Source organism: Geotrypetes seraphini, chromosome 1, assembly GCF_902459505.1.
Source record: "Geotrypetes seraphini chromosome 1, aGeoSer1.1, whole genome shotgun sequence".
Classification (NCBI taxonomy): Eukaryota; Metazoa; Chordata; class Amphibia; order Gymnophiona; family Dermophiidae; genus Geotrypetes; species Geotrypetes seraphini.
The window spans coordinates 516,913,865-516,930,412 of NC_047084.1; the positions used below are offsets into that span (position 1 = coordinate 516,913,865).

The window sequence follows — 16,548 nt, forward strand, 5'->3', positions numbered from 1 at the left end:
GTCTTCGAGGTCAGATCGCAGTCCTTTAGCTCCCGACTCCTTGTGGTTGCCTTCTAAAATGGCTGCTGTAACCTCTCACGGTATTACTAGAAATGCTTTGAGCACCTGGGAAAGCCAGCATTGGGCTACTAGTACCAATCCACACTCCAGTAGCCTTCTCCTCCTTCAAGAAGAGCCTTTGGGATAGCTCCCTAATGGGGTCCCAGTTACCAGCCCTCATCAGGGCTCGGCAACAATAAGTAGCAGGGCTTCCTCTAGAGGGCTGCCTCTGCTTTTCTCAGTTCTCAGGCACCAATAGTGCCTCCACAGATGACAAAGTTGTTCAAAGTTGTCAAAACGCATGCAGATTGTGAAAATTACGGGCAGACCTTGGGAAATTGGACGACTGGGGCATCCAAGTGGCAGATGAAATTTAATGTGGACAAATACAAAGTGATGCATATTGGGCAGAATAGCCCAAATTACAGTTACCGGATGCAAAGGTCCACCTTGGGGGTTAGCTGGCATCTGTCTTCTACCCTGCCAGCGTCTTCTCCCTACTCTCTCTTCCCCATTTCCTTTCAGCGTCCTTCTCCCCCCCATCTTCCCCATGTCCTGTCAGCGTCCTTCTCCCCCCTCTGTCTTCCACATGTGTTTTCAGTGTCCTTCTCCCCCCTCTGTCTTCCACATGTGCTTTCAGTGTCCTTCTCCCCCCTCTGTCTTCCCCATGGCCTTTCAGCATCCTTCTCCACCCCCCCGTCTTCCCCATGTCCTTTCAGCGTCCTTCTCCACCCCTTTGTCTTCCCCATGTACTTTCAGTGTCCTTCTCCCTCCTCTGTCTTCCACATGTGCTTTCAGTGTCCTTCTCCCCCCTCTGCTTCCCCATGTCCTTTCAGCGTCCTTCTCCACCCCTTTGTCTTCTCCATGTGCTTTCAGCATCCTTCTCCCTCCTCTGTCTTCCACAAGTGCTTTCAGCGTCCTTCTCCCTCCTCTGTCTTCCACAAGTGCTTTCAGCGTCCTTCTCCCTCCTCTGTCTTCCACAAGTGCTTTCAGAGTCCTTCCCCCCCCGGCCCGTCTTCCCCATGGCCTTTCAGCATCCTTCTCCACCCCTTTGTCTTCTCCAGTGCTTTCAGCATCCTTCTCCCCCCTCTTTCTCTCCCGCCCCGGGTGCAGCACAGCCGGCCAGGTCCCCTTACTTTTGTGGCGCTTCCCCGACCGACCGACCGACAACAGCCCCGGTCCGACAAACCTCCCTGCCCTTAACCGCAAATCTAAATTACCTTCTTACAGCTGCTGTAAGAAGGTAATTTACAGGGCAGGGAGGATTGTCAGACCGGGGCTGTTGTCGGTCGGTCGGGGAAGCGCCACAGAAGTAAGGGGACCTGGCCGGCTGTGCTGCACTCGGGGCGGGGCGGACCGCCCCCTCCCTTGGTAGACACTCAAACCGCGAGGCTACTCTCCGTCTCCTTACCTGCCCTGCCTGCAGCACAGAGCTGAGCGGAAGTCTTCCCGACATCAGCGCTGACGTCGGAGGGAGGGAAGGCTTTGTTTAAGCTCTCCCTCCCCTCCGACGTCAGCGCTGAAGTCGGGAAGACTTCCGTTCGGCTCTGTGCTGCAAGCAGAGCAGGTAGGGAGAAGAAGAGCTGCGCGACTGAGTACATCCAACCCCGCAGGAACCCCGTGACCCTCGGAGGCATCCCCACGGGATCCCCGCGACCCTAGGGGGCATCCCACGGGATTCCCGCGACCCTAGGGGGCGTCCCCACGGGATCCCCGTGACCCGAAGGGGGAACCCGCGGGATTCCCGTCGTTCCCGTTCCTGTGCATCTCTCTATTATGAACATCTCATTTGTCTTTTCTCTAAGCTGAAGAGTTGTAACCTGTTTAGCCCCTTTTCTTGAGGGAGCTATTCCATCCCCATCATTCTTCTCTGAACCTTTTCTAGATCTGCATGATCTTTTTGAGATGGAGCAAATGGAAACACATACAATACTCAAAGATACAGTCACACACAGGTCTATTGAAAGTCGTCATGATAAACTCGGTTTGGTTCTCCATCCCCTTTCAAGCACTCCCTGTGACAGCTTGGTACAGCTGTTGGAAGAAGATTTGATCATACAGACAAACCGCAATTGAAAGATGCACACAAAAAGGTTTATTCCTCTTTTCAGTTACAGTCTGTTGCCTCAGACTATAAAATACAGTTGGGATTTCCCAAATCCATGGAAAAGTGGAAGAAAACAAAATAACTGGAAGCAAATGAGCTATACTCTTAGGAATTGCCCCACCCCAAACACAATTCTCTTAGTTTGCCCCTCTCGTGTGGGTTCAGCTTTTTTAGCCAGGCATAAAAATAAAACTTTCCACCTTAAAATTTCATCTTCTGGTTTCATCAGTCAGCTCGGCAGGGAAACAGCTAGGTCTGCAGTCAGAACTCCCCTTCTTGTTTTCTTCCCCGGGTCTTCCCCCCCTCCCTCTCTCTCTCTAGCCCTGCCCTTTTTGTTCCGGAGAGCTTCTTCCTGTGTACCTCCTTCTCTCCTCTCCCCCCTTTCAAAAGTAAAAGTATGTTCTTGGTGTGGGCTCCATGCATGTGAGTGAGTGTCCAGCAGGAGGAGTGTGACTGTGACCCTTTCCTTATTGTGACTCTGACTCTATGGGGAGGCATTCTGCAGGGGAACTGGTAGAGTTCTACATACACTCCCTCACACACCCCAATACTCGGGCCCAGATACACTATACTATCCGATCGTCTAACGGAAAATCTGGTAACCTTCTCCCTAACTCTTCTCTCAATGCACCTTGAACAAAGGCACAACTGCTCTGTGTTGTCTTTTCCTCAAGACTACATCGCTAGTGATTTAGAGTTAGATGCACTACTTTTCGTGAGACTGTGCAAATAGTGAAGATGCTTGAACACAGTAGAGATGAAGCTCACTGAGATCCATATGATGCTAGGAGAAAACAGAACAGCCTGCCCAGAGGCAGTGCCTGTAAATAAGACTCTTAGAAAGGTCCAGGAGCATTAACAAACCAGCTTGGAGGGACTGGGGGGTAGGGTGGCGAACTTAGAGGAGAGGCTGGTGGGAGTACTGAATGAGTTGAAGGAGTATGTGTGTTTGGGGAAGAGAATTTGATGGAAATTTGAAGGAAGTTTAGAGGAAGATGGAAATTTGGAGGAAGAACATGGAGAATCAAACCTTATTTTATTTACCCATAGTGCTCTGAGTGCACCAGAGCAGCTGGACTGCTACATCATTAGAAAAAAAAACCCTCTCCTGAATCGCCTTTATTCAACACAAGTCCTGGCTCTCACAGTGAAGTCATTTTGCAAAAGTGACCCGTGCTTCAAAAATAGTGCAGATCACTGGCTTACAGCATCAGCCTCTCTGTCCCTGGAGATTGACTGGTGCATACCACATGCAAATATTCAACCATCCAATTATTCAGTTGGTCAATTAATCAAATGGCTGCTTCCTTCAGTCAGCAGTTGAGTCGATTGCCATTCCTTCAGCTGCTATCGTCGGAAGCTAAACATGTTCAAGAATGAGTTACTCTTCTTTCCTTCTAAACCCTCTGCTCCTTTTCCTCTGTTGATGTCGGAGAGGAAGTTCCAGCCAGCCAGGCAGCGATTGGCTGGCCTGGAACTTCCTCTCTGATGTCTAAATTGACGTCGGGAAGAAGGCAAAGAAGCAGCGGCGGCGGCTCAGGGTTTGAATCGGCATGGCAGGGAGGGAAAATGATCGCCCATCTTGGTGTCCCCGCGCAAAGCTTCAGAATGCTGTCCCTGAAAACGGGACATTTCGGTGTCCCGAAGCGGTGGGTCGGGACAACGGGACGGTCGGTCTGAAAACGGGACATATGGTCACTTTAGACATAGCCCATTCAATTCCTCTGGGCTGCATTGCATTTGCTGTGCCACGGGTGGTTGAGATATTTTTTGGGGGGTCATACTACTACTATTTAACATTTCTATAGTGCTGAAGGGTGTACAAAGTGCTGTACATTTTGACATTAAATAGTCCCTGCTTGTAAGAGCTTACAATCTAACTTGAATTTCTATTCCTCGCCAACTCCAGACTTCGTCCTTTCTGTCTTTAATCCCTACAGCAGGCTCTGTCTCTAGCAATGTTCAAGTCCAAGTTAAAAGCTCACCTCTTTGAGACTGCTTTCAACTCCTAACTCTCCTCCTTGGGTTCTGCATGGCCAACAGTTTTCAGGGATTTTCAGCTCTAGTTTTTGAAGGCCACAAACAGGTATGATTTTCGGGATAAGCGAGCTAAGCAAATTAGCTTTGCGACAAGCATTTTGTGGTTCTTGCTGAGAACCCTTGGATTACATTTTTAAAAGGCACAGACAGAGATGTCCGAGGCAGAATGTTGAGAGGGAATCCATCAGACATCCTGCGGGAGAAGGGACTTTCATCTAATTTGTTGCTGCTGGCCAAGTAACTTTTTATGTAGTTGCCTCCATTTTCTTTTACAAAATTCTATGTTAGTTGGCATTATTAAACTTTATTTAATAAGGACGTTTCCCATGTTACTAATATAAACATCTTTACTGAATTAACCTGTAGCTTTTTTTGTTGTAAAATAAATGGATAAAGAGCACATTTATGTACTCAAAGACCAGTTTTTTCATTATGAAATATCTTACTCGGATTGATTGCATAGCAGATAACTGTGTTGCTCTAATCACATTGAAAGCGTGAAGTATATGTTTTGAAAGGTGCCCCAACACAGTGGAATCATATTTTATATTTTACCACAGATGATGCATGAATGTTGACGTCTTTCTTGAGTACAGGAGATTGATGTGAGTGCAATAGAAACCAAGCCCTGCTTTGTGCTTCATTTTATGTCATAATTAGGTTTTATGAGACACTAGAGTAGGGCTGCCCAATTCCGGTCCTCGAGATCTACTGGCAGACCAGGTTTTCAGGATATCCACAATGAATATGCATGAGAGAGAGATTTGCATACCAAGAAGGTAGTGCAGGCAAATCTCTCTCATGCATGTTCATTGTGGATATCCTGAAAACCTGGCCTGCCAGTAGATCTCAAGGACCGGAATTGGGCAGCCCTACTCTAGTGTCTCATAAAACCTAGAGTATGATAACAGAATAAGCACTGCCTAGAGCAGTGATTCCCAACCCTGTCCTGGAGGAACACCAGGCCAATCGGGTTTTCAGGCTAGCCCTAATGAATATGCATGAGAGAGATTTGCATATAATGGAAGTGATAGGCATGCAAATTTGCTTCATGCATATTCATTAGGGCTAGCCTGAAAACCCAATTGGCCTGGTGTTCCTCCAGGACAGGGTTGGGAACCACTGGCCTAGAGTATGATAACAGAATAAGCACTGCAATAAAGGGGTTTTGTATAGGACCATGATATATGAGACGCTATATGAGAAAGTATTGTGATGGTACATCCATTTTTCTTATTCATACTCCTGGGGGAATCCTTTGCTGAAGAATTTTGAATTCTGTGACAAAAAGTATGAAAATTCTGCATACAATTTTGAAGTTCTGTAAAAGTCTGAATACTTTATTTGTAAATATTTTCCTAGCATCGGGCCCTGCTTCTCTTTATCCCAGGCTTGCCTGCCCCCCCCTAAAAAAAATATTTCTTTCTGTTCAGCTTTGTTTCATTTCAGACACTGTCACGCTGACATGTACCTCACTATTCCCCTGAGGGAAGGCATTTGCCAAAACTGGGATCCTAGTTGAAACCATACCAAAAGAGTGCTTCTCTTTGTTGGACCGTTTTATGGACTAGTAAACGTAGCATATTTGGTTGGACTTAAGGCATCTCACTTGCCTCTTTGTGTGTGTTTCCCAAGTGTGTTTCCCAATATCAGTTTTAGAATTCTTAGATTCTTCCCTAATTATAGACAGTATTGTTAACTCGTTGATTCCAATATTCTATCTATTGTAGTTCATTGACAATGGTCAGCCCATCTCTTTTGTAAACCGCATAGAACCGAAAGGCTTTTGCGGTATATAAATAAAAATTTATGTTATGGTATGGTATTCCTGGTAGCTGAGGATTCTGGGAGACACGTCACTATTTTAGGCTCCTAGACTTGTGTTCCAAGGTTAATGCCTCTTATAATGGAATCTCCTAACATCAACAATTTTCTTGAATGAGCTTTCTTTTTGTCCCTTTGGGAGTCCTTTTCTTCTTGAGTTACCTTCGCTGGTTCCAATTTCATCTCAATTCTTTTTTCTTCTGTATTGCAATGCTCTAATAAAGCAAAATAATTCTGTGGGTGCAACATTTGTGAAGGTGGATGTTTTTGTGTCACATGTTGCAGTCTACCTGACCCTACTGTGATTCATTTATTCCTGGATTGCTTTATTCTTTGAGGCAGTGGTGGTAAATTGGTATTATTCTGTGGAGTGATAGAAGCTGCTTTATGACTCTGTGGAGTGATGTAAGCAGCTTGAATTGCCTCCAATTCCTGCTTAAGCATACAGAGCTCCTCTTTAATACTAGAAAGCTGAAGACAGATGTGGCAGACCTTAAATCTCCAGATGGTGTGCCTTGGAACTAAGGTACAACAATTATTGCACTGAATAAAAGCCATCCTAATTGGTTGTTATAAGAATTGACTGTGAAGTATTCTTGTTTATTGGATTGTCTATATATCAGTAGCAAACCTGGGGGGAGGAGTTGTTAAAGTTCCTAATTCAGCAGAGAACCAAGCAGATAAGAACCAAAATCTTCCCCAGAAAGTAAAGGAAAAGAGGGTTAAACTTTTTTATTTTTATTTTTTACTAGCTGAGAGTAGAAGATTGAAGGGAAAGGGTAGGTATTAGATTCTATACTTAAAGCAAAATCAGGGACATAAAATTCAGGTTTACTTAGCTCTTATAGATTTGCAGTGCTAAAAGCACATGTGCTCCCATCAAGGCTTTGTCCCAGGAAATAGGATGACCAGACATGAATCAGAATAACACAAGTTGAGATCTACTCCCCACAAATTCAGAAGGGAGAAAAAATGGTGGGGATAAAAGAGCCAGCATACTGAGAGTCTAGAATCTGAGTTTGCATTATATAGAATCATATTTGTGCATTATACTCATCTAGGGAGTAATTCCCTAGATGGGGAACCCTGTCACGGTCTGTCACAGAACTCTTTTTAGAGCTGGTGTGCTGTGTATCAGTAGTGGTGTACCACTAGGGACACTGTTGAAGAAACAGATCAGCAACCCTTGGGAGCAAATAGCCTTACTGGGTCAGACCAGTGGTCCATCAAGCCCAGTATCCCATTCTCACCTAGGCTAATCCAGGTTCCTAGTACCTGGCCAAAACCCAAACAGTAGCAACATTCCATGCTACCAATCCAGGACAAGCCGTGGCTTCCCCCATGTCTTTCTCAATAACAGACTATGGACTTTTCCTCCTGGAACTTGTCCAAACTTTCTTAAAACCAGCTAAGCTATCCACGCTTACCACAACCTCTGGCATGCGTTCCAGAGCTTAACTATTCTCTGAATGAAAAAAATTTCCTTCTATTAGTTTTAAAAGTATTTCCCTGTAACTTCGAGTTTACCTTAGTCTTTGTAATTTTTGACGGAGTGAAAAATTGATCCACTTGTACCTGTTCTACTCTACTCGGGATTTTGTAGACTTCAATCATATCTCACCTTAGCCGTCTCTTTTCCAAGCTGAAGAGCCCTAACCTTTTTAGTCTTTCCTCATATGAGAGGAGTTCCATCCCCTTTATCATCTTGGTTGCTCTAATTTGAACCTTTACTAGTGCCGCTATATCTTTCTTGTGTCTAAAGAATCATTGTTAAAACTTTTCTACGCGTTTATAAATTCAAAATTAGATTATTGTAATGTGATCTATGTAGACCTACCAAAATTACAACTAAAACGTCTTCAGACATTACAAAATATTGCAGTGAGAATTCTTAGTAATGTGAGCAACAGTTACATTGGTTACCAGTCTATTTTCGGATACAATTCAAAATACTAACTTTGACTTACAAAACATTACATTCGGGTGTTCCGGAGTATCTCTCATCTTTAATTATTCCATATTCCCAATTATGGGTCCTCCGATCTCTATTAGACAGTAGACTAGTAATTTCTCATCCCTCAAAAATGAAATGGGAGAGAACCAGGAATTCAGCATTCTTTGCAATTGCCCCTGCATTATGGAACTCTTTACTGACTGGTTTACGTTTTGAATATTCATATTCCCGGTTTAGAGTACTTTTGAAGACCTACCTCTTTGAACGCGCCTTCTCTTAATTCATCAAATTAGTAGAGAACATATTTTGCAGCGTTGGACCATGGAAGATTTTATGTTTCTGTATAAAAGTAGTGTACTATCCTGTTTTCAATGACGTTCTTTTTTCCCCCATTTTTTGCATTATTTAATGTATTTTATTGTAAACTGCCTTGAATTAAGGTGGTATATCAAGTTTAATAAACGATAAACAAGATGAGAACAGAGTTGAATGCAATACTCTAGGGGAGGTTGCGCCATGGAGTGATACATTCTTATAACATTCTTAGTCTTGTTAACCATCCCTTTTTTTAAAAAAATTCCTAGCATCCTATTTGCTTTGCTGCCACCACACATTAGACGGAAGGTTTCATTGTACTGTCTACAATGACACCCATATCCTTTTCTTGGGTAACCCCCAAGGTGGCTAACCCCCAAGGGGAGAGCTATGGAGCTATGGGGCTATGGGGGGAGCGGAGGGAAGAAGATGGGTGCCAGACCAATTTGGAAGGGGGAAGAAAGGGAGAGGCACAGTAACAGAGCAAATGGAAGATGCAGAAGGAAGAGAGACAGTGGATGGAAGGAATTGAATGAGAACATGAGGAAAGCAGAAACCAGGAAACCAAAGGTAGGAAAAGAATTCTATTTCTTTTTTTTTTGCTTCAGGATAAAGTAGTATATTAGTTGTGCTAATAAAATTTATAAACATTAGAAACCCGTTTACAAAGTATGTATTCTTCCCAATTAATATTTCCAAATTAATAAAGTCTTTTTGCTTATTTGTAAATGGGTTTCTACCAAAGCCTTTAATTCAGTAGCATAATTAAATGAAGTTTATAGGGACGGGCGGAGACGGAGGGGATTCCTCACGGGGACGGGTGGGAACGGAGGGATTCCTCACGGGGATGGGTGGGGAAGGGTGGGACTTTGGCGGGGACGGGTGGGATTTCTGTCCCCGCGCAACTCTCTAGTTCATAAAAGCTTGAATGGTTGTTTAACCTGTTAAATAATACAAAAACAAGAGGACACCCCAAGAAATTAATCAAATAAAATTTTTGTCATTAATTGCATAATTCAGCCAAGGAATTTGTTGCTGGAGGATGTATTCAAGGCAGCTAATACGGCGCAGCTTGAAAAAAGTTTGGATAAATTCCTGGAAGAAAAGTCCAAAAACAATGAATAGCTTGGTAGACTTGGAAAAGCTACTGTTCATCCCTGGACATGAACTATGAGAAACAGATTTTTTTTTTTTTTTTAGTCTGCTGGGTATGTGCGACTCCAGACAAAGGATGTTTTCAACAGACCTTGGTGTGCGAAAAAGGTTATATGTTAAAATAAATAAATAAATAACACAAGAATACAAACATCTGGCCAATATACAGGAATCCAAAATCTATGCTTTTCCATTCCTTTTCTGCAAGGAACATGTGTGCTACATCTATCTCACATTTCAAACACAAATCAGCCATCATTTTCATGAAAAAAGGAACAGATGTTTCAGCTATTCAGTGCATAAACTTCAGACCACCAATAGAAAGGTTAAGGGAAAATAAAAATAGTTACCGGTTCTAGTGCCTAAAAGCACTGTGGTGGCTATTTGTTGTGAAACCGTATATCACTAAACCCATTCCTTTTCTTTAAGTGGCTGACAAAATATGAGTCAATAGTCAAGGGATGTATGTCAGTGAAAAGCGTTTTTTTCCCCCCTCTGTGTACATTCATACATACACAGCTGCAAACAAAAACTGGAGAATAATGGTAGCCTGGGGCTACAAATAACATTGATCAGTTAGCAAATATTTGGGGATCAGTTCATCTCCTGCCCTAGGTTATATTTGTAGAAAACAGTGAGAAGAAGCCATCACAGGGGAAAATTCTAAACACATATCGAGTTCCAGTGAAACCATTCAAAGCTTGTTAAAATGTTTCTGCAAAAAAAAAATGTGCACAATTGCTTCCACACATTATAAGAGGAGCTTGTTTTTTTCACAGTATTTGCTATGTCTTTCCCTTTCTTTCTCAACCAGAACATTAATTTATTTCAGAAGGGCAGCACACAAATCAAAATCTTTTCCGTTCCCAACTATTCTTTATCAAATCTTTGGCCCGGGATCAGGAAAAAGTTAAAAAAAAAAAGAAAAGAAAAGAAAGAGAAAACAAAAACACTCTAGCAAAGCTATTCAGTGCATTCAAAATTAGGCCAAACTGATTTGCTACAATAAAATCCATCCAAATTTCCTCCAATTGAACCTGAATTTTACAGAGCTTAGATGATCAGGATCAAGATTCGATAGGGTAACAACTTATTCTATCCGGTTTATAACATTGTTTTTTTTCCTTCTTTTACTAACAAATTCTCTAGTTAAAATATTTGTTCTTATAATTGGAATTGGTTCCTGTCCTTTAGAAAACATTGTACATTAAGAAAACTAGCACATAGATTTACTTTATTATAGGGCTCCTTTTACAAAGGTACGCTAGCGTTTTTAGCGCACGCTATAGCGCGTGCTACCTAAAAAACAACTGCCTGCTCAAGAGGAGGCGGTAGCGGCTAGCGCATGTGGCATTTTAGCATTCGCTATTCCATGCGTTAAGGCCCTAACGCACCTTTGTAAAAGGAGCCCATAGTCTTTGGTACATTAGATAGATTGTGAGCCCACCAGGACAGACAGGGGAAATGCTTGAGTACCTGAATAAATTAATGTAAACCATTCTGAGCTCCCGGGGGAAAACGGTATAGAAAATTGAACAAAAAAAACAGTACACTTTCTAATTACTGAGTGTACACAATGGGGGATATTCTATAAAAGATGCCAAAACTAAGGTGCTGGAAGGCGCCCTACTAGAGCCTAAGTTCGTTGAGAAACGCTGTATAAAATGGCAAAAATAAAGTGCCTACTGGTGCCTAAATAAAAAGGCACTGGAATCACGCCCACACAGGTGCTTTATGGTATTTAACGCCATTATGGATGTGGCTAATGCCGGAAGTGGTATTAAGCACTATAAAGCACTTATAGGCACAATTTACAACATAGATAGGTGCCGGAAATCCCTGGCCTACATTTCTGGTGCCTATCTTTCACAGAGGCACGATTCTCTATGGTGCTGTCACGTGCTCGACAGGCGACAAAGCGGCCGCCGATATCGGCGCCCTATAGAGAATCCGGGCCTAGGGGCCGAATTCTATATATGATGCATAAAATTAGGCACCGACTAGTGTGATACTAAGGGCTCCTTTTACTAAGGTGCGCTAGCGTTTTTAGCGCACGCAGATTAGCGTGCGCTAACCCCGCGCTACACAGCTAGAACTATGCCAGCTCGCTACTCCGCACGTTAATGCCCTAACGCAGCTTAGTTAAAGGAGCCCTAAGTGAGATTCTATAAAAGTTAAGTGCCCATTAGAGAATCACGCTTGCCGTAATTTACGTGGGCTTAGGCATTCCATATTTAATGCCAGGGTTTTTGGTCTAAATACCTGCACCTACGTTAGGTACCTACTGATGCCTAAGTCCAAAACAGGTGCCTACAAACAAAACATACCTTCTAACCACAATCCACCCCCTAACCATGCCTACTTTGTGGTAGGTGCCTTGGAATAGGCGCATAACATCCAATTAAGTGCAATTAATGTTAATTATCAGCACCAATTAAGTTTATTAAACAATTAAGTTACATACCTATATCAGCTAGGCACACTGATATAGGTGCCTAACCTGTAGGCGGACTTTATATGTAGAATTTGCCAGTATGTGCATAAAAGAAACAAACGGGCAACCGATCCTCAAGATCCAGGATAGACAAATAAACAGTAGATCAGAGCAGATGCCTAGAAAACAACAGGGTAGGCGGTCTGCAAAATTCAAAATGGTAGTCAACGAAAAGCAGCATAGCCAAAATGATGTTCAATTTTATTGTGCAGGGAAGTCTTACGCCAATCCCACTGCATTCCAGGATGCACTGGGAAGGAGGGCTAAGACTCCGATTGGCCCAGGTGCCTAAGGCTCCTCCTATGGGAGGGGTCTTAGGCATTGGAATCAATCAGGGCCTTAGGCCCCTCCCCAGTGCATCCTAGAATGCACCGGGAAGGGGAAGGCCCGCCATTTTGAAGTGGCAAGCCTGCCAGCCAGAAGGTTTATGCATTCTTCCAGCTGGACTGACTTCGGGAAAGGTGGGGGGTGGGATTTAGGGGTGCCAGGGGGTTCCATAGGCATGAGGGGAGTCTGGAGGGGGAGAGTCACAGGTTGGGGGGTTGTGGCAAGAGGAAGTGGGCATCCCTCCTGCCCCGCTGCTGTGGGAGGGGTTCAGGAGTTCAGGGGCAGGAGAGAGTAGGTATCCCTCTTGCCCCACTGCTGTGAGAGGAGTTCGGGTGTTTGGGGGTAGGAGGGAGTGGGCATTCCTCCTGCCGGCTGACGTCGTTGGGGTGGAGGTTCCCTGCCGCAGCTGCTCAGCTGATGGCAAGAGATCAGGTGTGATTCTCTAATCGGTGCCTGTGACATGTGTGCCAGTTAGAGAATTGGGATGGTTAGGCAGGGTTAGACATCTGTCTGTTAGGGAGACGCGATTCTGTATAGGATGCCAGTGTGCTGAGACCAGCGTCCTATACAGAATTTTCCCCTTATTGTCTTACATATTTTGAAAGTGTTTCATTCATACACACACTGTTCTATGAGTAAGTTAAAAAAAATCCCACTATGTTTAAACAATATGTAGTGTCTTCTGGGCCTAACCCTTGCACCTCTTGTATGGCTGATGACATGACCACAGCCTTTGATCTTGAGACTAAATTTGAAAATTATTATTGTTCTTTGTATTCTGTGCATAAGAAAAATGTTGAATGCCTTTGGTTAATGTGGCCACTTATAAGAGACTTTCTAAAGAAAATGCAGAAGTGAGAGAGAAACTACAATTCAAAGGAAAAGTATTGAAATAGAACAGCAAAATGTTTTTAGTTACACAAAATTCTTATTTACGTTACCAATCAGACTGTCTAAGCAAAAATATAATTGCAGGCATCACAGGAAGATCAGATGCAGACCTAGACTGCTGCACATACAAGCAAGTTATGTATCAGGATTGAAACATTTAGTTAAAGAATTAACCCTGCAGGCTTCCCGCCTTAGGTGAGAACACAGATCATGCACTGTGTCAGAAGGAAATGCAGGCTATACATCAGAAACCTACATAATCTGTCAGACTAGTGATTACAATCTTCTTTTTTCTTCGTCTCTGCGTTTCTTTCTTTCTTGGGTTCAACCACAGTCTGATCTCAGTCTTAGGACTGCAGTGTGGGAGGATTACATCTGCTTGTGGTGCAAAGGTGTGTTCAAGTACAGTACACTAGTGGTTTTGAAAGTGGTAGCTCTGTTCCCTTTGCTCTTAATTTTCATTTGGTAGAGCATTGATAATATGTGTACGCTCGTCAGTTATTACTACTTGCATTTTAAATTAAGGTCAAGTACAACTTATCAGAAAAATGAATACCATAGAAAAAGAAAATTCACAAGTATCACAGTCAAGTCTGTAAAAAAAAAAAAAAAAAAAAAATGAAAAAGAACTCAAAGCAAAGTCCTGACACCAGACATTCAAAAACAAAGTAAGAATAAGAAAACGATCAGGTGAGAACACAAAGGGCTCCTTTTACTAAGCTGCCCTAGCGTTTTTAGCGCACGCGCTAGACGCTAATGCCGCTATAGAGCTGGCGTTCGTTTTTCCGTGTAGTGCGGGGGTTAACGCACGCTAAAAACACTACCGCTGCTTAGTAAAAGGAGCCCAAAATCTATCATCAAAGAGGTAAGTCCCAAAACCTGTTAAGTACAAAACCTGGGTAGCCGGTAAGAGAAAGAAAGGGGCTGAATGCCAGGAGGAGTTGATGAGGGAATGAGTACTAGAGGAAGATAAATGAGGCCCAGGGAGGGGCAACCGTGGAAGATGGAAAGTTCTTTGGTAAGTAATGAGGGAAACTGAGAACTAAAGGGTGAGAGAAGAGGAGAATGAGGGGTAAAATCTAGCTGCAGAGTAGAGATGCACAAACATAAAGAATGAAGGGAGAACAATAAATGCCAGGAAAAGATAAAGAAAGCAAAGGAAGACAGGAAAAGAAAGAATAAATAAAAGCACGATCCAGAGAAAGCACTTGGAGAAAGCCAATACACAAAAAAGGAGAAAGGAAAGGCTGGGACCAGGCAGATTAGTAAGATAAAATGCCCAGACATCAAAGTGAGAATACATTTTATTTTCTGTTAAGTGACTAGAATTTGTTTTTATGTTTTATTAAAACTTGTCATACCACTTGTTCTTACGACGGGTCCAAGCGATTTACAATTAAAAATACATAAAAAGAAAGGAACTCCATATTAAATAGGACAGATCTAAGTAAAATACGCAGCATACACTCCCTCAGTCATACCCACAAATTACAAAAATGAAGTAAAAAAATCTTGCATCAATTCTGTATCACAGTGATCCTATTCCACTAATATAAATGCACTAAGTCTGGCGATGTCAAAATTTCTCCATACTGCCTTTGCTATTTCACTTTAAATGTGATCTCTTAGTTCTTTGTTGTCAAGCAGTTTAAAGAAAGGAAGCACTGTGTGGTAGACTGGTTCTTATCCGCCAGCATCCACTAGAGCAGTGTTTTTCAACCTTTTTACACCTATGGACCGGCAGAAATAAAAGAATTATTCTGTGGACCAGCATCGGTCCGTGGACTGGCGGTTGAAGAACACCAGCTAAGTCGTGGGCCAGACCCCGCCCATCTCTACCCCAGACCCCGCCCCCATAATAGTACTAATTGCACCTTGCACGCCCCATGCCTCATCTGGAAGCCTTCCCTCTGACGTTGCTGAAGGGACACTATCAAGTCCTTAGGCCTTGTTTTCAAGCTGTAAAAGCCAGACCCTGTTTGTCTTTCTTTCTTTGAAAATACTACAAGGACATGTATGTTTGAACAGAGATGTTGTGAAGTGAATTCAATTGTTTTGTTAAGCCGTATTTACAGACAGATTTAGATTAGAAGCTCTGCTGGTTAAGGCTTTTTCTGACCCTCTGTGGACTTCAGTCTCCAGATAGAAAAAATGCTGATGTCTTTAAAGTTTCATGTGACCTGTGTCCATATATGGTTTGTGTTTATGTCACATGCTGACACCTGCTGACAAACCTGATTCATATAAAAGGAATGTGAAGTTCATAATAAAATTTGGACATGTTTTGGAAGATGATTTCTGGTCTTTAAGATATGTCCCCAGGTACCTGACTTCCAAATGACAGAGACAGAGAAAGTATGGAGCAGGAATTGGGACCTAAATCCTTTTCAGTTGCAACGTCAGAGAGAAGGCTTACGGTTCAGGCGCAGGACGCGCGTAGGAGCCACTGCCCGTGGCTTTGTGCACTGAACCAGTTAGGAAGAGGGAGCTGGCTCGAAGATAACGCCGCATCAATCGCACCGTGGACTGGCGGTTGAAGAACACTGTTTTGGGCCTGATGCACCTGCTGGCCCTGTGGACCGGCAGGAAATTTCTGTGGACCGGCACTGGTCCATGGACCGGTGGTTGAAGAACACTGTACTAGAGTATTCTGCTCCAATACAAGTCAAGACGAGAATCAGTAATGCTGCAAGCAAATCTAGGCAGTCATTTCTAATTATCGTGTAAGTACACAAAATTTGTGAGATCTCCTTATGACTCCCAAAAAATAGGAGGCCCCAGAAAGGTCATGTACAGTAGCATCTATGAATGAAAAAATGTTGGTCCAGAACACTATTTGAGCTATGAAGCAGGATTTTATTTGTTGGTTTTGGGGTTTTTTTTACCTTTAGATGTTGGAATTAGTCTGTCATGGCCATCTGCTTGCCCCAAAGAATCACTAAAGTCTGGTAATTCCATTTCACCTAGGAAAAAAAGAAATCAGTTTTAATATACCAAAGCAGTTTCAAGTTTGTTCATTTCTTCTCAGTAAAAGAAAACGTTTAAATCTCCATTTATTGTTTTATATATTGTAATATTTCAAGGTGCTCCACAGTTTACACAAATACATATACAGTAATTAAAACAAAACAAAAAAACCATTCCCACACACACACCTCATCTGGCAGGTGACATTATATACCTCAAGATCAGGCATCCCCACCCATCTAGGTCCTTTAGAGTTGGGATAAAATACAAAACTTATTCTAACTTTTCTTCCCTTCCATATAAGCCTATTGGTATTTGTAGAGCTGCCAAATCACTGTAAGATAACCAGTAGTGTAGTACCTGCAGGCCATACATCAAACTTGGCAGATGTATCACCTTATATAAAGCGCACCTGCCAAACAAGGTCAGTGGGAA

The 16,548-nt window shown here is 42.9% G+C and overlaps 1 protein-coding gene across 1 annotated transcript in view; it reads right to left on the bottom strand.

Annotated features, from left to right (window-relative positions):
* ROR2 (receptor tyrosine kinase like orphan receptor 2) overlaps positions 1-16,548 on the bottom strand; it is a 434,759-nt gene that overhangs the window by 112,803 nt on the left and 305,408 nt on the right. The window contains 1 exon segment of the mRNA XM_033928948.1: positions 16,032-16,109. Coding sequence (XP_033784839.1) covers positions 16,032-16,109 — 78 coding nt within the window.